The following is a 25799-nucleotide window of genomic DNA, read 5'->3' as shown; positions in this document are numbered from 1 at the left end:
TTACATCGATGTTTCCGTATCCGATGTACTGATACGCCGGCGCACTTGATTGGCACCAAGATGTAGATTTGAAATATATATTCAGTAGCTATGCATACTAAATAACGGTTCCACGTGTTTAATCACTAGAAACTCATTTAATGTTCAATTATTCACTATTTATTAAGTTTTCATTACTTACTTTTCAACATAGTAATATTAACAAGCATTACACTTAATGTAATACAGTACCAGAAAAATAAAGATTTTGGCAGAATATAATGGAATTTTTATTATTTAATATCATTTGATATTATATGTGTACATTATTATACACGTATTATAAAACTTTTAGAAACAAGTAACATATCTTTAATTATTAAACTCTCAATCATTTTCGTATGAATAATATTGTTATTTGTAAACAAATACAGTTTCTTCATAAACAAAATTATAACTTTTTTAAGAGACTTACAAAGAATGATACAGATTTCGTAATTTATTTTGTAATACATTTAATTAATTGTATATATCTGAAAAATAATAAGGACATATTTTTATCGGAATACAGTAATCTCGTATTTGTATAATATTTACTAATTAGTTAATAAGAATAGCAAATGATGATATTTGATTAACTCTTATTTAAGATAATAGTCAATATACTAGTGGCTTCAGAATTAGCAGAAGAAAATGGTAGAAGTAGTAAGGAAGTGGAATGTTTGACTAAGAAAGGTTTTTACGAGATGTATGCACTTATAGCGGAACATTTTCATATTCTATCCAGACTAGAATTCAATACATAGATATCGGGCACGTATTATAATCTAAGGTTGTTAACCAATGTTCTAGACAAAATATCATAAGAGTCATATTTTATATTTAGTCGCAACTGTTTTTATAAGAAATGTATCCGTAATATCGAACTATAAGAATATTTACTTTATATCTTAAATTTTTAGTTAATACCTTCATAGCTTCATATAGATGGATAGTATGTATTTAGGTAAAAATGTTTATGAAAGAATGAAATGACGTGTACGTTATTTTAAACATATAATATATTCCTTTGTATGCTTGTACATATCTCGCATTCTTTTATACAACAAAATATCTATGACAACAGTACAGTAGAGAACGGTATACAATATATAGTTGTATCAATAATTCATTCATAAATATGAGATGCAAGACAGCCTCGTTCTCTTAAGACATAACATTATCGGGTCGTGATTGCATAAAATACATATAAGTATGTACTCTTCTTGATTATTCTGATGTCCAGTCTTTCGGTAGAACTTTTGCATCGGTTTACTCCGCATCTAGTGGATTCGATTTTTTTTTTTTTTATTATTTATTAAATCGTTCTTAAACTCGAAAAACAAATATATATTATTATTATTCGATATAATCCTTAACACCACGGTAAAGAATGGTTTTTTTTCTAATACTGTTAGACCTTTGTAATTAGTGATAAAAAGAAGAAAGTAATCGATAAAACAATAATAATCGTGCGTGACTTTCATGACAGTTACACTTACGATTAGACGTAAATCTATATTTTTTGTAAAGGAACATGACGATCTGTGCGATTTTCGCTCTTAAACGAAAGCGATAGAACTGCGTATTACTTCTTAAACAAGTACTTTCGGCTAAAATACGAATGTTGTAAAGTAGGCCAATCGGTTCGTGCTCCCTTCGTACTGAAAATGGCGAATCGGCGAACCGGCGAACCGAACGCTTTCGCAAATATCGTGGAGCGACTTCGTCCGTTTAAATCTTTAACAAGAGAGAATATCCGTTAGTGAAAAAATATGCTATTTACATGTAAGGTATCTAGTTGTGCGTCGATTCATTAATTCGCCGTTGGAGTGTATCAAAATCTACTTAAAGGGATGAACGATCCATGCAGCCGTTTATTTTCATAAATCTTTTTTTTTTACTTTTTCTAAATGTAAACATGCGTGTACAGTTCCGGCCAGAAAATCCTAATCCGATAAAAGTCGACGATATTTTATATCAAGAAACGTTACTCGTCGGGATTCCAAGTAATTGTACTCTGATTGAAAATATGTAAAAAATGGCATGAATCTCGAAAAAAAATGCTATTCCTTTCTTTTCTTTTGTTCGCGGGGGGATTCGAATTGCAAGCATCGTCGGCAGTTTTTTTTATTGATAGATTAAGGATAGAGAGATCAATCGTGTCCTATGTGCTCTAACTAATTATAGTGAAATAACTAATTATATTGTGAATGTCTCTTTGTTAGATAACGAGTGCTTTGATTGTTTAACGAGAGTGATGAGAACACGTAAAATTGAATATTCGTGAGATCTGGTCGACCATTGGATACGGGCAGTGGAAGATAAAAGACGCATAGAAAATAGCTCTCATGGAGTAAAATCCAAACGTATACAGAGTGTCTCGAGTTCTTTTCTGATTGGGCTAAAAATTTGTTTTGCGTTGAACCTAGTTCTTTCTGTACTATACATATTATACATATAACACCACCGCACCGAAATATCCTCGGTATTTTCTGATTTTTTTTTTTTTTTCATCGCGTTCTGTACAGTTATCTTGATTTTGGTGCTTTAACCTTCAAATGCTAAATCGATTTTTCATTTATTAGAAATAGTGGTAAACGAAATCGTTCTTTCTGTTTTAAATATTTCCCTGTTATATCGTTTTATATTTTATGTTTATTGTCGATAGAGAATTAGAAGAACGTAGGAAGTGATGTAAGTACACGACAAATGTATACCTAACGTTTAACAGTGGTTAATTTCAATTCAATCTCATTAGCATTTCAAGATTACGAATCATACCAAAATCACACGAATATTTCTTTTTCTTCTTCTTCTTCTTTTTTTTTTTTTTTTTTTTTTGTAAAGGCCAGCAGTTAACTTTGGCATTAACATATTTTGTATGCATCTAGATACCTTTTCTTTTAAATATATCCGACCACACAGAGCACACAATTCTCTTACGCTAATATGTACATACCATACAAAGCATCACAAGATTACATACATAAATTTATACACTTTTTCATAATAAAATATCCGATTCTCTATTATGCTATTATGCCACGCGAGACATATCCCGCGCATCCAATGTTCTGCGGTAATATAAATACACAACACACACGGTACATCAATTTTTCGCGATTATTTCCGAGGGACGATACAATCCTCGTAATATGTTCTTTCTCTCGAGGCCAAATCTTCTCTGTCGGATCACCGTTTCCACGAAACTAGAATTCTGTTTTGACGAAAGATTTGGCCGAATTAATCTGTCGAACACTCTCCAATATTGATATGCTACTTATATTAACTGACTGTTCGTAACAATCGTTTCGGGCATTTTCTGTAATTACTTGATCAGTACTAACGCAATTTAACGTCGTTCCTTGATTTTCTTTTTTATGTATTTACAGCGAATCACACTATCCTTTACAAGAGCAGCTGAGTTTCATCGAAAAATGGATTTCTAATGATCGTCATCGATTATATTACATATTATAATGTAATTCGTTAATTTTTTCTTTTTTTAGTGACTGTACAATTGACATTTACCGCTACAAAAATTTTGTATCAATAAAATAATCATGTAAATATCTTGTAACTTTATACTTGTATAAACGTTAAACGGAATAAAAATCTTACGTACTCTAGCACAGGCCAAAATATTATTCTGTATTACTGATCGTATTTATAGCTACTCTTTCTTTTAATATAGAGCTTAGGGCTGATTCGTGAAATATGTTAAGTAGCGTTTCTCGTCAAATCTTCAGCATTCCGTTGAATTACTGTACTGGATGGATCAGGAATGGGGCTTGGGCATCACGTGGAGATAACTAACTGTCACTCCTTGTAATAAAGTATAGTATTATTTGGGAGATTAAAGTGTCAACGTTAATAGGCGTACGTCGTTAGCCCTTTTGTTCTTCCCGGAAAAATTCGATGGGTTAGCGACTACCCTAGGAACAACGTTGTTCTCTCCTCGCTATAATTTCTCTCTCTCTCTCTCTCTCTCTCTCCCTCTCTCTCTTTCTATTTATATATAATAAATCCAATCTGCACGCACTGCATGTATAATAAATAAATACTTTCGAAAGTGCGTATAAATTGGTGTATAATGTGTTACATATAAACAATTCGGCTCTGTTTCGATTCATCGAAAGATTTCTTCCAACGGACAAAAATCTGATACTACGAACTTTGGTAGGAGTTTAATACTTCTTTGCTCTCCTTGACACGATTGAACTGATATTAGTGCAATTTTACAAATCACAAAGTACAAACCATTGTATAATATCATTAATAAACTCTCTTGTATTATATTAAGAAGTTTGATAATAAAAGAAATGAAATGTTAAGAGTGAATTTTACAAATCATTTCCTATTTGACGAATAAATTGTGAAATTATGGAATAATTTAGAATGTAGAGCTTGTAAATTGTCAAGTCACTAATATTATTAGTTGGTAAATTATTGTGCAAGAGGCCTCGCAACTTGACGAAGTATTGGTCGATCTTTCGTCCGTTGAAGGATCATTGATTTTTAACCGATGAGAAGAATCTTTTGATGGGTACGACGGAAATGGGTCATTTTTGATCTGCGAATTATTATGTATATACCTAACTAAGTGGTAAATAAACGATTATCTTCTGGATAGTAACAAACGTCTTACTTTTTTCTTAGACTATATCGTGTCACACGAAGATATCATGTATCGATGAGCACCATGAAAAACGTAAGTATTGTTACGAAATGTATGGATGATAATTTCGCGTCATTCGTGTCCCATTCCCGATAAACAAAGGGTTAACTTGTGTGACTGTCCAAATAATTTATGAGCCATCTATCAACGACATCTGCATTCTGTTTTACCCAATGTATATTGAACTTGATTGTTTCTAGGCTTTGTTCTAATGCTCCCCGACCACTTCCGACATCCACTTCCTTAAAGAATTCCGAAACCTAAGACGCAACGTCAAAAATACTTATTACAGGCTCGTATGGAAAGGATTATTAATTAAATATGGAATTTTTGAAAGTTTCAGCAATTGAATCGCCCTGAATGTCGTACAGAACTATGCGTGCTCTTGCTTATTTTTATAGAATATATTTTAGGTACAAAATTACAGAAAGAAGAAGCCAGGATAATTTTATCCTTTATTAGAGCTATTTAACAATAAAATTTGAAATGATTCACTTGCAAGTAATACAATGATAAAATTAAAAATAATTCTTGTACAAATGATATTTGGAACATTATTAATAAAGTGTTTCATTATAAAATTGTGTTTAAGAAATGAAACGGTATATTTTCTACTTACCTCGTGGTAGTCGTATTCTGTGAAAAAGTCAGAAATTACAACAGATATAAGACTACCCATGGTCAGCGATCCGTTTCCGAATAAAACATATATCTGAGGCCAGTAAGCTTTGAGATGACGCCATGCAAGGAATTGACCCTCGGGATTGGTAGCGACAGAGGCTATAACAGCTTCAACGTCTTGTGATCTCACCATATCTCGATTTAACGATCGTAAAAGGTAACGTTGTAGCAACCAAGAATCTGTCGTCGCTCCTAACGCTTGCAACATTATTCGTTTCTCGCTTGGTACCTGAGTTTCTTGATAATTTTTCCAACAATGATTCCACTCTTTCTCACCACCAAATTTGATTCCTGTACACAGAAAAATGTATACGATGTAACGAATGATTGAATAAAATTTGATTCTTCTACAAAGAAGAATAAACGCAATGCAATGAACAAATATAATGAATTTACAAGCGAATGAATAAAACGTATCTAGAAATTATCTGAATATCAGTGAATCTACAAATAAATAAATGAATCTACGAATGAACGTGGTGAACATATTGGATGCATGATAAAAATAATATTGCATTACCTGCAACATATATGACGTCTCGTATATTTGGGGCAATTCGTTTGCCTTTTAACATCCAGTCTTCGAAAAGGGTTTTTGCTGGTTTTACAACATCGTCCAATTTTACTGATACAGCTGATTGAAGCACTGCAATTCTTAATAACCTGTGGAAAAGAAACGTAATAAATTTAAGATATTCGATGTACAAGAGTTGACAGTTATTCTAATCTTCCTAATCTTAGAAACTTTGTCAGTTATAAATATGACTTGTTGGTGTTCTAAAGTTAACAAGATTTTATATTTACTTTTTCAAATGTGATCCCTCGTCTGCCCAACCGACGTATTTAATAACTGGAGTTAATAAAAGCTTCAAGAATGTGATATATCTTTTATATCCGGGACTTTCGCTTAATCTATCTTTCCAAGAATGTAAATATCCGAGCGCAGTAGTCCATGGCACATAATCTCTCTCATTTAAAAGATAAAGAGACAATTCAAGAGGTACGGTAGCGTTCAACTCGCCTGTTTCGGAAAGCGTAAACGCATCATCAATAAGATTAGCACGGTCCGCTGGACTGAACTTAGTGTGATTATTCAATAATGTAGTGATGATTGATGACCACATCTCTTCTGGGTAAGATACACGGTAAAATCCACTTTGATTCACATTGCATTTTATGTATTCCACGTCGGTAGGTATTTCGAACGTTACTGAAAATATGTAGTAATTTTTGTTTCCATGAGGTCGAAGATATGGTTCAATTTATTATCAGATAACAAGTTCACTCGTATCAAGAAATACATTTTCCACGCATGAATTTGGATTATATTATATTACTTTTTAATTTTAAAATGTACGAACGAGACTTACGTTATTCGAAAAATGATTATACGAAACGAATGAAATTGCCAGCTAATAATTCATAAAGCCCAATAATTGCAAAGCTATTCGAAAACCATATAAAATTATATGCAATTGATTTTTCTTAATTTTTTGTACTTTGGAATTCATTTATGAACCACCTTCATTTTCTAGCTTAATGTTTCAATTAGAAAAAAAAAAAAAAAAAAACACGGTTAACGAAGGTCATTTTATTTTTATCAAAAATCATAGTTGTCAATGTGTTTCTTTTTTTTTCCTATCTAACATCGGCGGAAAAGATAGGATCGAAAATCAATAAATCTCCTATGTATGAATTGTAGTAAAAAGAAAAAAGATCAATTGGAAATAATTTTATATCGCCTTTGAACGGATTCCTTTAACGATTTCTCGCTTAATGCTGTTAAACATCTCTAAAAAAAAAATGTTCGTTATAATTGTCCTATGTGTTACCATCGGTTAAATTCATCCATATGTTGTGAAGCTTGCGCGGTTCTTTGTCTGTGTAGTAGCTCAACGGGACATACCACTTGTAGTCAAAGGGCGATTTTGTTTCTTGCAGTTCTGTATCGTTTTCTTTTGGCGAAATTAGAAATCTCTTCTGAGTTGCTGTGATGGTATTCCCATTACGTGTGATCGTAATCAGAGGAAAACCCATTTGTTGGGTCCATGTATCCATAATAGCCTGCCGACACATTGTATTTCATGGAACACCAGAAATTATAAGTTTTTAAAATTAATCTTTCAAACTTATACCTACTTTTACGTCAAAAGTATTATTTGTATGTTTTGTAAAGACCGCCCAGAGATCGTTCGTGTCCGCATTTCCATACGCGTGCGAATTCAGATAGTCGTTCAAACCACTTTTCAGAACATCCTCGCACAAAAACCCTTCAAGCATGTTGAGTATGGAGGCGCCCTTACTATAACTGATATCATCGAATATAGCTTCGATTTCATTTGAATCTTTAACCGGCACGCTTATGGGATGGCTGCTTGCCAAAGCATCGAAATCAAGCGCTGGTTGAGTTTTGTCTAAAATAAACTGATCCATCATGCTCCACTCAGGTGAGATATGATTCACTCCTTTGTATTCGAAGAAACTGGCCGCTCCTTCGTTTAACCATAAATCGTTCCACCATTTCATAGTGACGAGATTACCAAACCATTGATGAGCTAATTCATGAGCTATAACTATAGCGACCCACTCGTGAGCATCGGTTGATGTCTCTTGTGGATCATAGAGTATTGATGTTTCTCGGTACGTGATTAGGCCCCAGTTTTCCATTGCACCAGCGGCGAAGTCAGGAATAGCTATTAAGTCTATCAGAAATTAATAAAATTTATATGTTAAAAACTGATATAGGATATATAAGGCGTTATAAATTTTTTCAGTTATATTTTGTCAGTATATCCTATGAATAGAAATAAGAAAAGAATGTTATAATATTAAAATAGAAATGTTATAATATTAAATGAAAGCTGTACTTCAAAATATAACGGAATTTGTTAGTTTAATTGCAAAACATCTTTTTCTTATTCGTAGCCATACAGTATACTAGAAATGTCTGTCCAGAGAAACCTGGTACACCATGAATAAGAAACTTTCTGTTGCACCAATGAAATTATTATCAAGTGAATTTACAGTTACTTTTATATTCTGATTTGATTACGTACCTTGTTTAGGCAATGGATAATGTACCCCGAAAAAAGATTCAAAGTAATCCATTGTACGAGCAGCAGTAGTTACTGCGTATTTTGCCTGTGGAAGCATCGACTCTGCTGCATAAACACTCACGGAAATATTCCTTTTAGTCAATTCGGAGACTCGTTTGAAGTCACAAACCACGAAAGCTACCAGGTACGTCGACATTTCTAGAGATTCTTGAAAATCATCGCGAAGCTGAAAATTTTTGCAATAAATGTTGTTATTTACGTACATATAGTACAATTATAATAATATAAATTATAGACTATACTATATAAAATAGTATTCGTTTTTCTTCCAGTATTATTGTACTATACATTTTAACTAAGAAGCTTTGTAAAATTATAGTACGTTTAGCAACATACAACGATGTTTTGTAAATCCGATTCAGATGTGTGAAACAAGAAATAATAATAATGATATTTGGTTTCAAATATTTCATGAGGGAGAAACAAAGAAAAATGTTTGACCAATAATAATATATCATAATATAACACTAATTTAATAAAATAATTTAACAAGAATATAACTTCATTAGTTTCGTACTCACCAGTCCGGTGCCCATGTAAAATCCCGCATCCTCGGTGTTCATCACAGGCATATTGCATAGCGCGATATGAAATCTGTCCCTAAATATCGAAACCTTAAATTTAGCCTTAAATTGTGGTTCGTCAAAGCATGGGAATGCCGAGCGTGCATACGTAGGTTCGAAATGAGTCGTGGCGAGGTACCTATAGTCGAAAAAATAATTCAGTTACGATTTCGTTCAAAATGAAAATACGCCTTGAGCAATTTCCCAAACAGAAAATTATTACAGTTTCAGAGTGACCTTTTTTCTCCTTCTGGGGTGACATAGCTGCTAAGATAAAATCCTTCGAGTTCACTCGTCAGTTTCGAAATAAACCTCAAGTGTACTGTGTAATTCCCTCTCTTCCGAAATTTACTCTCTTCCAGTTCTAAATACAGCTGTTGATGGTTCGGATATTCCAGTAATTTTGCAATTTTTAATCTGTGGCCTTTACGGTCCTGAATCATCTAAAAACCAGTTTTTAGCGATCAGAAAGCAGATAGAATATGATACTGATGTATGTATAGTGGCTCATAATAACGTATATTAATGAAATTCATATAAATATACATAATATATTAATAAAATATGTCTGTAAGTGTACGAATACTTGGAGCCACTGTACACACATATTATTTTAAATACTCACTTTCTCATTTATTGTCAAATTTTTACTATGGAAGACGATATAGTTGGTCTCTTTATCGACATAGAATTCGATTGTGACCTGTCCTGAAAATGAAAATTAAAAATTATTTTTTTCTTCGTTCTTAAATATTTTAGTGCAGAGTATTATGGAAACATTACTTTTTTACTCCAGAAAGTAATTTCTTAATTTTAAAGATACTGTAAGATTTCTGTCTTAAATGTCTTTCTACATATTTATAATAAATAACGTTTTGGAAAAGCTTGATAAATTAAAACAAGTTCTTTTGCAATAAAAATATAATAATTAATATTCTCGAACGTTAGCTAAAACTAATCAACAATATACTACTTACCTTTTACTTCTAAGGTGGTAAGATTTGGATGGATAGTGATATTGTACCTAGTAGGATGCACAAACGTAGGTAGCCTCACGTTATTCCAAGGAAACACCTGTAACAGTTTCATTCAATTAAATTATTTTTAGACCGTTGAGCGAGCTACTGCAATTGCATACATTTTTCATCTTCGATGCTAAAGATGTACTATTTATGTAACTGCTAGTAAAATATGAATGATCAACAATAAAATTGATCAAATAACCGGCAATCCTAGATTATGATACTTTAGACTCTAGGGTATGGAAATTTATGGTACTATAGACGCCTTGCAATTGATTTCCCGCCAAGACGTTTTATAGCTCGTTCACAGTAAGCTTCAAGCAAAGGCTCAGGCACAAGCATTGAAATGTGACATACAAAAGAACACACTTTGCATACACATATACGTACATGACATACCTATGTATTTTGCATTTCTATACGTCCTAATTCTTTCTTTCTACGTACCGCGGCATAGAAAGGTTTCAGGTCAGATAGATTTTTCTCTTTATATTCCAAAAGTAATATCTTAAACAACTGTATTTTGTATTAAAAACTTTGCATCATTTTTGCAATGAAAATAAGTAATCGCTATTTTCTTATTTTATGATATATGGAATATAATATATGACCCTTCAAATTTTTGTGAAAGATTAGAATGAATACTACGACTTGTATTTATGCAAAAACACGAAATTGAAATTCTTTAATGTACTTATCACGATATAATTCTTTAGATATTCTTTTAATATATAATTAAATATATTTTTAGAAAAATTTAATATAATGTCATTATTTGACGATTATTTGAAATCATATGGCATGTATGAATAACATTGACGAATCTACATTATTCATTGTACCATTTGAGAACTCGAGTACATACGGTCGTTATTACTTGTGCATTATGTCTAGAATATGTGTTACGAAGTACATGTTTTGTTCCACTTCGATCGTATAACCAGCAGAGCAAATACAAATAACCATACCTCTCCATTAGTTGCAAGAGGCTCGCTACTTTTTTCATCGTCTTCTATTTCCAGATTGGGTGGCTTCTCTCCAGCACAAGGGCAGTCTATTAAAAAAGGAAAAGGAGAAACCAATAATAAGCATCGAGTAATACAGAAACAAAATTGAAATGTTATTTACATTAAGGGAACGTTACATTACCATTTTGTGGTCCCGCGAAGGCAATGATGAGTGATATGGCGAAAAGGATCGCAAAAACAACGGTAGCTACGCAGAGAGCCCTTTTTTGAGAACACACAATTCCATTGTGCTCATAAATACTACGTTTGTGCAATCCTGTGTTACTGTCTCCTGGAACAAAGAGTCTCCTGAAGAATGATCAAGCGTCCATACGCTCCCTATTTTAAAGCATGAGAAACGCGTTGAATTTGTTTTGGAAACATTACGTATGTCGTCTATAATATCGAACGAAATATATATATCAAGAGGTACAAATATTATTGAAAATTGAAGAAGTAGGTGAAACGTATAAGTTCCCAAACGTAAAATGTCCACTAACGTGAGAAACAAGTTTCCTGTCCTCGGTTACACACTTGACCTAGATTTTTGACTGCCGAGCGACAGTCCACAGTGACGTTAATGCAGTTACTCCAACAAAACACGTGAAATGCTGCGTATATATCTTTTCATCGAATGACAGCTCTATAACATCCAATCAATTTAAATTCAATTTGAATGGATTGGTAAGAATGGCGTCATTACAAGATAGTACACTGAATACGCATAATTTTAAGAGACGTATGCTTAAATTGCTTCCTTCAATGCAAGCGAAGTATAAAGTAAACAAAAGTTAATATCGACGTATATACAATTCTCAGGCAATTTTGCTCGAAAAGTTCACGTCATTTGGATAAAGTGGCTTGTTCTATACGATACGTGTTGCAACATATTGTATGGTTCTATGTCAGACAGATGTGTTCACACACTTTGCAAGTGGTTTTATTTGTTGTCACAGGCAGGATGATGATTAGTTAATCGGTCGACAAGAAGATACATATACATAAACTCGTGAGGTTAGCCGGGTTGCGTGTTTTAATTTGAAAGATCAGAGGTTTGTCTCTTATTGATCGCACGCACGTGCTCCTCGTATAGCCTATTCGTAGCCCGGAGGGTCGTAAGTGGGCCATCTGGTCGAACGATTTCAAAGGAAAAGGGGAGAACCGCGTGTAAAGAAAAGAGAGGGAAAAAAGAAGCAATGGAAAATAAGGACGAGGAAATGAAGGGAAACCGTGAAAAGGAAGGGAGGTCAAGGGGCAAACAGAGCTGTTAGAATTGGTAGGAGCTACCCTAGGTATGAGATTGCAACGGGAACGAAACTAGAGCCTGAGCTTCACTCGAGAAAATCCACAAAAATTCTCGAATGCCTGTTCTGACGTGTCTCACCTGTCAGAAAGGCAACGTCATCCACATCTTGTTCGCTCATCGTGAACCGATTTGGCGGCGGTCTCCGACGAACGATTTCTTTTACCTGACCGTCGTTCGTGGCATATAAGATTTTGATCAAGGGCTCTCTCTGTTCAGCCAGAATTAGGGCGGTCGTACTCGTAGCTTCCCTGCTTCGCCTAGTAGTTACTTTCGTTGATACATCGTCGGTTTGAATGTCAAGGTCAAGGAATCACAGAGGAAGATTGGCAGATTTACCTACTGGTTCACTGGGTGCTTGCGGTTACTTTAGGCTCAACCTTCTTTCCTTGTTCTCGTTCCGTTTTTCTTTTCCTTCTTCTTTCTTAATCGTTTGTCGTGCGTCTAGTTCAAAGCCTAATCGGCAGAGCCGCAAATATAGGCATGAACATTAACAATGCCAGAAGTTCGGGCAGGGGCACGTATTCGGGGAACACGGGAAACACAATCGTGAACAAGATCATGAACAGACTCACGAGCAAGAGCACGAATACGATCACGAACGGAAGTACAAACAGAATCCAGAGTGAAATCGAGAACGGCGCGGTCTCGAAGATCTCCGTCAACGCTCCGTTTATTAATTCACACAGCTTGTCGTGAATTGACATCTCATTGGTATTAAAACGTGGATATAGCGACTGCGGAGTTAGGCAGAAATGGCGACTTTCCAAACCTTGGTGGCGGATTGCTTTACGGAGGTGAATTTGCAGCTGTCGCCACGCCGCACCTCGCTTCGTCTACAGTTTGTAGCGGGGATGGTTGGTTGCTTTTACTGTGGCGCCATCCGTGACCCACCCTTCACAGTGATTCCTACCCTACTTGCCATTTTACTTCTACGCTTGGGTTGGTAAGAAGGTTCTCTACCATTTTTGGTATTTCCCTCTGCTTTCCTTTAAGGTTTCAATACTCCGCGGCTCGTATTTTAGTATTAAATATTTTCGCGAAATTATGTTATTTCATTCATTTTGTATTTTCATCCAGTCGCGGGGAGACGCGATCGCGTTGAAGCGCGTCAACGGGAGTCGTAAATTCCTGTTACGATTATAACAATCGACACCACGAACAGGTCGATCCCCTTATTTCTTGTGGGATAATAGGGCTGTTTGTTGTGTAATAAAACTGTAGTCTACAGTTCTATAATATACGTATTTTCAATAACATATAACAGTTGATATTACGTCGTCTAAGTATATAACATTCACTTGATATCGCGTAGATTGTAGTGATGGCGATATCCTGTTATTGGATCAGGAGTTGACTGACTTCACAAAGATTTGTAGAACAGTAATTGACCCGTCTCGTACTATTAAGGAGGAAAGCTCGGTGTGGGTGTGCCCTTTTGAACTAAGAACGCGGATTCGTTGTTCACACTTTTCGGTAGATGCCCATTGGTTATAGCCAATGTTAATAAATAAAATATGAGGAGAAAGTCTCCTGCAGATGTGGCTCATGGGTGTCCTTGTTCATTGGAAAAACCTGCTATTTCGCTGGACAAATATCCGCTTTCTTCGTAATTAGTAAAAGCGTGTAATAAACTTAAGGACTGTTTTAAGAATCATCCAAAAACCGAAAATACTTATATGATTAGAGATTAAGCTAAAAAGATTCAGTTTATGGTGGTTCTGTGGGTTTATTACGGGTCAGTGTAACGAGGTATAGGCCTTGGCGACCGGACCGTGAGGGACGTCGCACGGACCATCTCGCGCGATGTAACGCATTTCGTTGTTAAAATACCATTGTTAAAATTATCATTTTGTTGCACATATTTAACGTTAGAAATATTAACTATGCAATTATAGATAAAAAGAAAAAATTCAATTCTTTGCGAAATATTGTATTTTTTTCTATAATCGTACACTTAACGTTTGTAGTCTTAACTATGAACGAGTAACATTCTAGTGACGCATTATTTAGCGACGAAACGATTTAAATGATATAATTTTATGAATATTCTTTGTTTGAAAATTAATTTATACGATATTAACGAAAATATTCATAGGTAATAAATTCTTGTGTAGAAAATGGATTTTCATTTTAGTTCGCTACTAACACAATTACTTTACAAAGCTATTGAACGGTATATGAAGTATTGGCATTTTAAACATTCGATACGAGAAGTCTCGTTTTTGCATACGATAGAAAGACCGACAGTGCACACAACCGCCATGCATATTCAATATGTGTTTTGCATTGTCATCGTTCTAGACCTAATAAAATGAGTTTTATCTTAATCGCTATATTATAGTTTGCATGGAACGTGCTATGTCGTTTAATAATATTAAGATTTAGAACGTAATAGGATACTACAATTTATTTTACTTTAGGAATTTTAGAATTCTAAAATTAATCATTTCTATAAATCTAAGATAATGAAATTAATTAATATGAAAATAATTTCCTATAAGTATATGTATAGTGCGATTAAAGTTTTATTTGAAGAAACATATATTTCATATATGCACCATTCGTATATTTACACATAAGTATTTCTTGCCTTCTATCCATTCTAATTATCTATATTATTCCGAGCACGTTTATATTCCTGATAGCATTGACATGAATTCCACAGAGACACTAAACATGATGTTTGTTACTTTATTTATGGCTATGATTTTAGAAATATCTTCGACAAAAGTCAAATTAGAAAGAATCCTTTATAAATTCATTGTTAAATAATTATATGTATATAATATGATTATATACAGAATTTCTGTTTAGTCAATAGTTAAATAATTCTTTAGGCAAAACCAAGTAAGGACCGAAGACTAAAATAATTTTACGTTACAATGATTAATTAATCGAGTGCCCTAATAATGCCAATGAAATTTCAAAATGTTTCGTACAGCACATACAACATATTCATAAAATGTGTGTACAGATATCTAGATTCCATACGATCGTTATAACAGAATTCGTCTAGTAAGCTATTCGAGTTGGAACGATGGAAGCTGACATTATCAAGAAATGAACGCGAAATCAGCATAAGAATATACGAGAAAAAAAATTGGAACACGTCAATGCAATGCAAGCACGGAATAAAATCCTGTCCTTGTATTAGTGATTATGGAGCTATCGAGGACCTCTTAGAAGTTTTCAGTTCATAGTATGAATGAGGGTACTCGAGCCGTTCGGATTGTCGAAGTTCAATATCCTTGACGGACAAAGTCTTCGCTGAATGCTGGCAATGGCATTCAAACTAGAGAAAGGGGCAACATTTCCGTTTCTTGTCTGGCTTTTGACCTGCGAATGAAGTTTTAGGGATACGGGGAACGGTTCTTGTGTGAAACAGATCGATATCGCTGCAACATTTGTTGCCAACTCTGAGAAATCGGTATATATATAAAAATAAATTATTTGGAATCTATATCTGAAGATAAAAGACAAAACTAACTGACCGATTCATCAACGCCAAGCCCACATCATCGTACGTGGAAACGTGAAATTTGGATAATATACTTCTTTTTAGACGTGGCGATAAGGTCGAATTTTGGGAGATACAAACTCTGAAGGGGAAAAACGAGGTCAAATTTCTTTTTTAAAGGATACTCATATTTCACGAGTTGCTAATATTGCAAACGCGAAATTCAATATTTCGAACTCCTCATTAAAAATAAATAAACGTATTTGAGCGTATTTCAAAATTCAACCATTTTAGGGGTGAAAAGGGGAGTAAAGTTGTTTTCTCAAAGGGTAACCGTATCCCTATATTCGCTAAAGCTGGAAATTTGAGGTTCGGTAAATGAACTGCTCGTTAAAAATGAATACGGTCGTGTCTTATCGTCTTTCGAAATTCAACTCCTAAAGAGATGAAAAAGGGGCAAATCGATTTTTCAAAGGATGGGCGCATCTCTAAATCCAGTAAAGTTGTGTTAAATGTGAAATTCAGAGAATAGATTCCTCAAGAAAATTCACGTGTGGTAATTTGTTAAAATTCAATGCTAAAAGGTATAAAAATAATATTCGCTTAAAATCTTGTAGTGTAAAGAGAAATTTGTCATAAATCCAGTAGTTTATTGTTAAATTGTAGATTTTTACGTATTTGTGATAAAAAGAATATAAAAATGTACAGATTGTAAAAATGTAAAAACATGTGTAAGATACCTGCATGAAATATTTTTTCAAAATTCATAATAATAAATATTTACAGGTAGCAAGAACTGTTATCATAATCGAATTTGTTCAACTTCAACGTTTTTAAACATTGCGTGCGTTTGAAAGATTTTGCCCCCTGATTTAAAATTAATCTTTGAATAAATAAATTGATTATTACGTAATAATAGTAACCGTGGCTAATTATACGTTAAACTGTATTATTCTTTATCGTGGTTTTTAAATATGAAAAAACTACAGTTATATATATGTAGATATGGGTTAGATTAGGTTTGCGTTCAGTATGTAACAGAATTATAAGGTCAATTAAGCAAGGTGTGTTATGGTACGATAATTTTATATAATATACACGTGTTCAATCTTATTTTCTTTTTTTAAAATAAAGGTTTAAAAATACAGGCTTTTAACACCTGCCAACAAATAATTTTCTATCTTCTAGATAATAATGTTTCTACCGAATTGTTTCTACAGAATTTCTATAAAAATTTGGATTATGCGATGCATGATATGAGAACTATCTATGTTATTTTGATTTCGTATTTAATTTTGGACAGTATCTGATAACATCAGCCACAATATCTTTGTGAATACGTCAAATAATAAAATTACATTTTACAGTAATGTTAATACTTTAAACCTAAATTATCTAATTATGTAGAATGTCATATAGGAAGAGATGTAATATTCATATTGCAATGTAATTGAATTAACATGTATCTTAAATAATTTTTAATAAATAATATATAAACAATAATAAAGACCTCTTTAACATATTCTTAAATCTCTATGTCTGTTACGTCGGCAGACTCTACACCTAGACCAGGCTACATACCGCGGGCAGGATGGCAGCCAGATATCCGCACATCCTTATTGCGTATCCTCAAGATTCTCAAGGACCGACCATAAATCTCAGAAAATTTTAGCTAAAGTTTTTCAGATCGAACAAAGATCTTTTTACTGAAGCGTTTTCTAAGGTTTATGGTTTACTACGGGAAAACACGGGAAAGTTAGTTTTTTTCACGTACGATGCTTCCTACTATCAACTTTCTATCGAGGGCAGCTAAGACCCTTCCTAATCCACCAACAGTCTTAATAGCCAATCAGAAACAATGTCTACTACCCTCACTTTCCCGACCAAAAATGTCATTAACAAATCCGATGGTCCTGTGCGCTAGACACACCCTTCATTAGCTCTCCTCCGACACAGCATCGTTACTTTCGTCACTTTTTCCTCGTCGTTAGAACAGTAAACAAGTCTGTAACGGGTTCTACCCTCAAGTCAAAGTTGTTCTTCATCATTAGAATAGTCTACAAGACTGTAACAGGTTCTACCCTTAAGTCAAACTTCTTATACTTCGTTAGAATAGTCAACACGTCTGTAATTGTTCATCTTTACAAGGCTGCTGGAATAAACGTTATTATATACGTATTAACACAGTGTAACATCAATTAAACCACCCCTATTATCGTAACATAAATAAGGGGATCGATCAGTTCGTGGCGTCGATTGTTTAATCGTAACGGGAATTTACGACTCCCGTTGACGTGCCTTCTCGCGATCGCGTCTCTCCGCGAACGGTCGTAACAATGTCAATACTTCAATTAATTTGAAAGACACAATTCAAAGGAAATGATCATTTCTGATTACTTTCTAAAAATGTTTCCGGTAGCAAGTCATTGCTAGTCGCAAAGACGTGCCGCTGATAAAGAGTTAATTGCTCAACGTTGTTGTACTTTTATCTTCATTTTTTCAGTATTGGATAAAAAATACATTATTTTGATATAACTACATACGTCGGCTATATAAAAAAATATCTGGCCACGAACTAATACCAAATTCATGGTCTCTACGTTGCTCCTGAATCTTTTACAACGTTGCACTACCTGTAGGCTCACCCGTAGCTTTAACTCGCGAGGAAATGTATATTTCTAAGTTTCAAATGTACGAGACTCATCAATATTAGAATGATTTGTGTCAAAAGCTGGGTAACTTTTTAAGGCGGAAACAAACCTACATAAATACGTTAAAATAAAACAGGTCACAAGTTCAAAAGTTCAGACATCTATAAACGCTGTGATTCTATCGATATTGATCAGATTTGGAAACGGTGTTCACTAGAATAGTACATAAACTCGACCAACCTAAATATATTTTCATAGTTACTACTCGTTAGTTACTACTTGATTGTAAAAATTATTCTTGGATCATAGTCGCGTTGTTTTCATATAAAGAATTATCACTTTACACGATAATAAAGTTTTATAGATACGATAAAGTTCTTTAGATTCTTATCAGGTACATAAACTTCATGAAACATAAACGTTTAATAAAATAGCAATTCTGAATCTTTCCTGATTAAACCCGTTTTTCATTTTGTGTTAAAACAACTCGATAAACACTTTGATCATAATCTGTTATAGGTGTTGCATTTTTAACGATGGCAATTATCATTGTAACAAGTCAGAATTTTGTAGATCCATGGAAAGATAATATTTAAAGAATATAAGGTCATGAATAATAGTGATATGTCCTTTAAAACCAGTAATTATGCTTAATATATATGCTTTTCAAGCTTTGTGTAAAATAAAACACACACACCGTGACCGTATTTCAAACGTTAAAAAATGTACATTTTGTGTTAATTTAAATTTTTTAAAATACATTCCAAGCTAACTTCTATACATCATGATAAGAAAGTATAGAGAAAATCAATCTCTAGTTCTAATTATTAAACACATTTGAATAGAAATATAAATTTTCAAATTATGAAAAGAAATTGCATATTCACCGCAGATTCATTGCATAGAAAAATTGTTTTTTGTTTTCGCAACAGAACCGCCAAGGGAACAATTTTATTTACCACGGTTGTAGAATACCGCTGAGACCATTTTTGTTTCCCCAGTGTTAATGAAATTTCAGGTTAAGAGTCCGTACGAGGTTGGCAGTAAGTTAACTCATTAAAGAGAGTAGTAAACGTGCTTTCTCGGTGCAAGTGGATTTTTACTCACCTGAATTTATCGGCACCTCGGTGGTGGTGTTAGCGGTTCCGTTTTGCCCGGGACTTCGCGAACTCGAGGTTCTACCTAAAGGCTCCATCCGGATCGCCTCGCTGCTTTCTCGCGTCGAAGTTCCCCCTGGCATTTTGCTTTTCTCCCTCTGCTGGCCTTTTTATCCAGTAAGCTCGCACTGTGTGCAGTTTCGAGCGGAAGATGCACGCTTCCTTGGTTTCCTATTTCTCGTGACTTGATGCGAATTACATTCTTCAACGTTGATGCTTTTAGAGAACGATGCACTTTTGTATTTCTCTTTTGCATCCGTGTCAACGGATCGAGGAATTTTCATGCGAACTATGTAACTCTCATTCGTTCGACGCTTTACTCTAAACATTCGTCACTTCTTTTTCACGATACATTTGCTCGATCTATATTTAATACGAGTCGATAGTTTTCGTAACGTATTTTTATTATTTTACCTATTCGTCGTGTGCAGACGGATGTCACTCAAGGCGAAGAATTTTCTATACATTGGTCCCCGTCACAAAGCGTTGGAAAATGTCATCGAGAAAAAGATTTATAGCTGTTACAAAACGATAGTTTCGCGTATAAATTTCGTACAAATACTCGTGATTTATAAAAGGAGTAGTCTATTGATCGTTTTAGTTAAATTTGAATCCTTAGTCGGGTAGTGCACGTGGATTTACTCAATGATTGTTTTTTACACTAATTACTTTCGTAGCTATTGGATGATATTGTATTATAGTTCTATGTGTCTTTCTATTTTAATGATAAAGTTCACTAGTTTTTGTAAAACTGTATGCGTGATATAAAGCTGCACTATATGTGTGCGAAGGCTGGTCATATTTTAAACAAATACAACAAGCAGTCATTAAAATTGCAAATTAAAAGAGATTGTTATATTAAATATACGTATTAGCTTTGTAAACAGCTAACTGGCTGGTTTTTGTTTGATTGCTTGCTAACGATGGATTAATAATCCTTGTAAAGTTGTGCAATATTTCCTTAGTGTATCGCTAGACATGGTATCTGAAACAAAGTACGAAACATATATACAATATTTTTATACATAGTTTTTAAAATTATTTTTAAAAATTATTCGAAAATATTCTCTAAATATATACTACATGTTGTTCATAAAACTATGCATTGTTAACTACTAATATACACATAATATGCATATAATTAATAAGTAATATTAAGTGTAATAATATAATCAATTTTGGCAGATATTTCTTATTCAAAGTGTTTAAACTGTTGAAAACATTGTTTTTTTTTAAAATAATCATGATTTTATATGATATATAATATATAATATATCTTCATATTGTATCCTTGAAGAACATACTTTTTTATCTCTACATAATCCAAGATTCGACCTAAGACATTATTATTAATTTATACACGCGTCTTAAGAGTTTAAGAATCGATCAAATTTTTATAATGCACCATATATTATTTGTTCGTTTTATATAGATAATAGGCCAGCGTTGTTTAATTATTATTCACTTAATCAGGCTTATAATTATAATACATGGCCGATATAATAGGTCAGTGCGGTCGTACGTTTCACACTCAACGCATATTTTATAAAGTTATTTTTATAGCCACAACAAAGCTGCCAATTATATGCATCAGTATCCTCAATGTTTTTCACGTCCTCTTGTTTAGGTGTTCGTTGAGGTGTATTTAAAAATATATATATATATATATATATATATATATACGGCGGAGAATTGTTCATACAACAGACACTGGTTTGTCCTGTAGAACTTTCATTTTAAACGAAGGTTTTACCCGAGACGTTGTAATTAGAGTTGTCGAGGATAAGAGGACCGCTAGAATCATGAACGACACTTTCTTTCCATTTCGGTAGCAGGTAATTATGCATTTACCGAGTTGGGTGCTAATTCATCTCCATTATCGTCGTCTCTCGTTTACACGTACGAATTGTTTCTCTTTCAATTCAGACACGCTACGTGCCTCTCAATTTCATTAATTATATAATTACACATGTCCTATTCTAGTCAAGGTAAGTGAGTATTGTTGAAAATATCATTGATATTAGGATGTAAATGAAAGTTGAATGATTCAGTGATAAATGTTACATATATAAATCCATGGTTTAATCGGTATAATACACGCTTGTATTTGGTAAATTTGAAGATGATCTTTTTTGTGCAATAATGAAATTGCAAGAAAACCAAGCATGATAGTATAAAATTTATTTAATAGAATTATTTAGTATTTTCTAATTATTCTGTTAAGAGATATATATTTACAATCTTCTAATAAAAGGGAATAAATTTAATCATGGCTACAGGATTCACTTCCATGAAAAATTAAATTCATTACATTAGGAATTCATTATTGATTTCCCTTAATCTCGATGAACAGATTACGAAGTCTTTATACATGCTGATCTCTCATGAGTATTAATTTCCTGGTAAACTCTTTCCCTTAAAGTTCTTCACGAATTCCAGCCACGTCTTTTCCCTCTTTTATTTTACATCTATATATATACATTTACTAATTTTTTAGTGTAACAATTTATATCTTATCAGATACATAGCTGGAGCAAAAATGATACAAATTAAAATGTTTTCAAAGTGTAAATAAAGTCGATCATATTTGATGGATTAGAAACTAGACTAGAAACTCTTTTAATTATTTGTCCCAATTAAAAAGGAAATAATAACCGAAGGTTCAAAAAATTCAAGTACGCTTTCAAAGTTATCTTAATCATACGTCTTATATTGCTATTTTATAGACATCATCATTTTTCTTCGAGTTAAAGCAAATGGTCGACATACAAGAAATTTTTCGTCGACATACGAGAAATACAAGGGAATTTTTACGTACAGTGGAAACTCGTCTTTTGTTTTGATAGCATGTATAGAATCGAGACAATTATGCGTTATTGTTCGTAGTTATAGATATTTCATACATATAACTATAGCTTTGACTATTTCTGCAGTCAGCCTCGTTTGCAAATAACATAATAACACTTTATATGCACAACCTTACGTAATAATATTACGTGATATGCATGTGCCAGCTACTGAAGGTTACGCGAAAATTGTCTGTAATTTCAGAATATTTTCTACATTGAAACAGAGTTTATTCCTACGACAGTAGATGGATTAAAACCAAACGTGTTATGCAAGATGCATGAATTATAAATATTTATATCAGATTTAGATACTCTTATCTATTACGTTTCCTTAAATTTATTTAGTAGAAACAGAATTGGTAAATTACTTGGCGAATTGCTACAATTAAGTGAAAAGGCAAAGTATAATTATTTATCTTCAGTAATCATAACTGAGTCATAAATTATGATAATACTAAGAAATTTTGTTTTTCACGTAGATAGGCTAAAATTCATAGACAACATTTTTATCAACACAATGAATAAACTAATATATAATACTGCAATTAAGAAGCAAAAGAAGATATACAATACATTTTTCATACATATTTTTAAACATTATTTTTAATCACTTCTGGATCCAAATGTATCTAAAAATTGATTACGAGCTGATTAGCGAATGTGAATTTCTAATGTGAACACATTTAATACGATTAATATCATACGAACAACAGAAGCTTTGTAGAACCGTCCGAGGAGTCTTTCAGATTTTTCTAGTTTTTTCTATAACTCTGAGAAACTAGCGTACGAAACGAACTAGTCGGCGAGTTCTCTTATTCAGCGAGTGAATTTTCAACGGAGAGAGAAACAGTATGCAACTTTTTGTTTCATTCTACTTCCGTTTGCTACACAGGTAACAGCATTCGTGTGCGCGTCTAATACACGGACGCGGTACCTCGTGATAGAACGTTGACCCTGCCCATTTTCGCGGTCGAGAAATCCCTCCAAACAAACGAAGCTAATATAACAAACAAAGACCTCTCTGTGACTTTCCAATATCCTTAACGTCTTTCAATTATTCGATGCCCAGTCTAATCAGAAACCAAACCGAATAACGATAATACAAAACGCTGGAAATATTCAATCGCAAAAAATTACACGACGAAGGTACATGGAGGTTCAAAGGACTTTAAGATCTAAATAAAGTATGAAATGTGGAGGACTAACCTTCTGCAGGCGAGAGAAAACGCGAACACCGAGGAAAAGGATTTCCCTCGTCGAGGAAGAAATCCAGCTGGTCGATTCCATGGGGAACCGATCAATATTCTCGAAATTCGTCGATTTCGTTTTCTCGATACCAGTGGCGTATGTGAACACGATGAACCGGCACCTCACCGTGAGACTATCGAAACATTGTACCGGAAGGGAATATTTACGTACGCGGCGGGTTGAGCGGTTCGAGCGAGAAGAAAAAGGCGCGGCGTGTCTGTGCTCGATTCGGCACCAGTTCGCAACTGTACGAGCCACGATTGCATCGCCGAATGATTTAAACTTCGCACAGGCTATATGATAGAGACGGGGCTTCTTTCGTTACGAGAACAGCCACCATCGTCACATGTATGCAGTCGAACGGTGAGAATGGCACTGAAGGGAGTTTGAGAGTCGAGCGTGGCTAAATTTCCGGACGCAGGGAGGCGCGGCGGTCAGGATCAGCCACAGGTTGCGCCCGTCTCGTTCACGCAGGCCGGGCATCTTGGCTGATCGCAAAGCGGGGAGGACACCCTCTCTGGCGAAGCGACAGAAAGAGAAATCGATTAACTTAACATCCAGTAGTATACGTTCTTTCTCGACGTCCGCGGCTCGTGCGTTACGATTTCGATCGCTTTCCAACTACACTTTCGTGCTAACGTATTGTACGATAGTCGCTCGATATATGCACGTACGTACAGTACATAGGAATGAGACCGGGAATCTTCGTCATGGTTTTATGTTCCTTGCCAGTTTGAATTTTAAATAATTCCGATTCGATCGATCGAGTGGAGATTCTGAAAATATACGTGAAAGTATTTGAACACTTGGCATAGAAAAGTTTGGGTCATGACGAATAGGATGCAGATCTGCAGCTCTCTTGTTCACCAGTTTCGAAACCAGTGAATTTCTTATTTTGTGCAATAGTAAAAGAAATTGTTGAATAGTTTCGAGTGGATGGATTACATCCGTTGGGCAATTTACACATCGGGTTGAATATCGTTTTTATCGAATAAAATCAATGCGTAATGTTGGGTAGAAATTTGAACGGAATGTAGAAATGCGAGTTTGAAATTGTCTAAATAGCGAGAGAGAAAGAAAGAAAGAAAGGAAGGAAGGAAGGAAGGAAGGAAGGAAGGAACATATACAGGGTGTCTCAAGTAAATGGGAACGCCTAAATATCTGCCTTATTTACAATTGTGGAAAGAATTTTTTTTAAGGTCATTTTTGCACGAGATTTCATTTATATTTTTAAATCGAATTCTATATATTTTTATCCATCAATTGATGCGTTTCTTTAATACTCTATATGGAAGTATTAAGCAGGAGTTCTCGTGTAACAATAACAAAGGCAAGTAATCTTTATGAATCGTTTTAGACTACCTATTAGCTATATGAGATTAAATCTTTTTAAAATATAAATATAGTCTTGAAATAGAAATGTAATTTTTGTTATTTCCATTTTTCTTATTGTTTATCAACTTTCTAAACAGCCATGATTAATAACTTTTTGAACCGACGTGCATGATAATTAAAAAGCTAATTAATCGATTAATCATTTTCAGACAAAGTTCGCTTTGTTCAAACTTTCTCAGAGATTGAACCTCAAATTTCTAGTTGATTATTTGTTTATAATATTCTTTTAAATAATATAAATTCAATTCATCTGCCAGAAAAAGTACATTATTCTTCTAAAGGCTAAAACTTTTCAGTTTTTCATACTTTCACTTCAAATCGTTTCGTTTTTCGTTCAATCCCAGCGTAAACTGTCTAACTTTAAGAAAATTTCGCAACTTTTGCATTCTAATGACTGTGACAAATGCTATGCTGCACGCCAACAATGAATTACTGAACTGAATTACATTTCTGCTTCAAAATTACCTATTTATATTATAATAAGATCTAGTTCCATACAACCATTAGTTAATCTAAAATAAATTTATAAAAATCGCTTTTATTGTTGTTACACGAAAACCTACCCTTAAACTATTTGTGTTTGAAAATGTTTAGTGTAAAAAATATTTTAACATTAATTTTGTGGAATTTGGCCAATGAGAGACAAGG

At 33.8% G+C, this 25799-nt stretch overlaps 1 protein-coding gene across 4 annotated transcripts; it reads right to left on the bottom strand.

The window, feature by feature from the left end:
• Positions 1-1022: 1022 nt before the first annotated feature.
• LOC139988018 (endoplasmic reticulum aminopeptidase 1) lies at positions 1023-24134 on the bottom strand. 4 transcript variants are annotated; one of them, XM_072004926.1, is made up of 15 exons: positions 23715-24134; positions 19610-20644; positions 11231-11380; positions 11050-11135; positions 10037-10133; positions 9685-9767; positions 9297-9502; positions 9018-9198; positions 8437-8662; positions 7520-8082; positions 7213-7444; positions 6185-6590; positions 5901-6043; positions 5319-5671; positions 1023-4959 (listed from the first exon to the last, which is right to left on the bottom strand). In XM_072004926.1, exons 2-15 carry the CDS (start codon positions 19740-19742, stop codon positions 4804-4806), a joined length of 3015 nt encoding a protein of 1004 aa, XP_071861027.1. In that variant the 5' UTR covers positions 19743-20644; positions 23715-24134; the 3' UTR covers positions 1023-4803. The 4 variants fall into 4 exon arrangements, with proteins under 4 accessions (XP_071861027.1, XP_071861029.1, XP_071861028.1 ...); XM_072004928.1 differs by lacking the exons at positions 19610-20644; positions 23715-24134 and adding exons at positions 12473-12651; positions 12731-13442; XM_072004927.1 differs by lacking the exons at positions 19610-20644; positions 23715-24134 and adding an exon at positions 12473-13442.
• Between the last annotated feature and the right edge of the window lie 1665 nt (positions 24135-25799).

This window comes from Bombus fervidus, chromosome 6 (genome assembly GCF_041682495.2).
Source record: "Bombus fervidus isolate BK054 chromosome 6, iyBomFerv1, whole genome shotgun sequence".
Taxonomy (NCBI): Eukaryota; Metazoa; Arthropoda; class Insecta; order Hymenoptera; family Apidae; genus Bombus; species Bombus fervidus.
The sequence above is the reverse complement of the archived record's forward strand: the minus strand, read 5'-3'. Positions and strand labels throughout refer to the sequence as shown.

What these genes read in the sequence shown, in the direction of transcription:
- LOC139988018 (XM_072004926.1), bottom strand. Translation starts at nt 19,742, where the DNA reads ATGCCAGGGGGAACTTCGACGCGAGAAAGCAGCGAGGCGATCCGGATG. An exon ending in CTCTTGCAACTAATGGAGAG is followed by an intron (nt 10,134 to 11,049) that starts GTATGGTTATTT and finishes AAACTGTTACAG; the next exon opens with GTGTTTCCTTGGAATAACGT. An exon ending in AGACGTCATATATGTTGCAG is followed by an intron (nt 5,672 to 5,900) that starts GTAATGCAATAT and finishes TTCTGTGTACAG; the next exon opens with GAATCAAATTTGGTGGTGAG.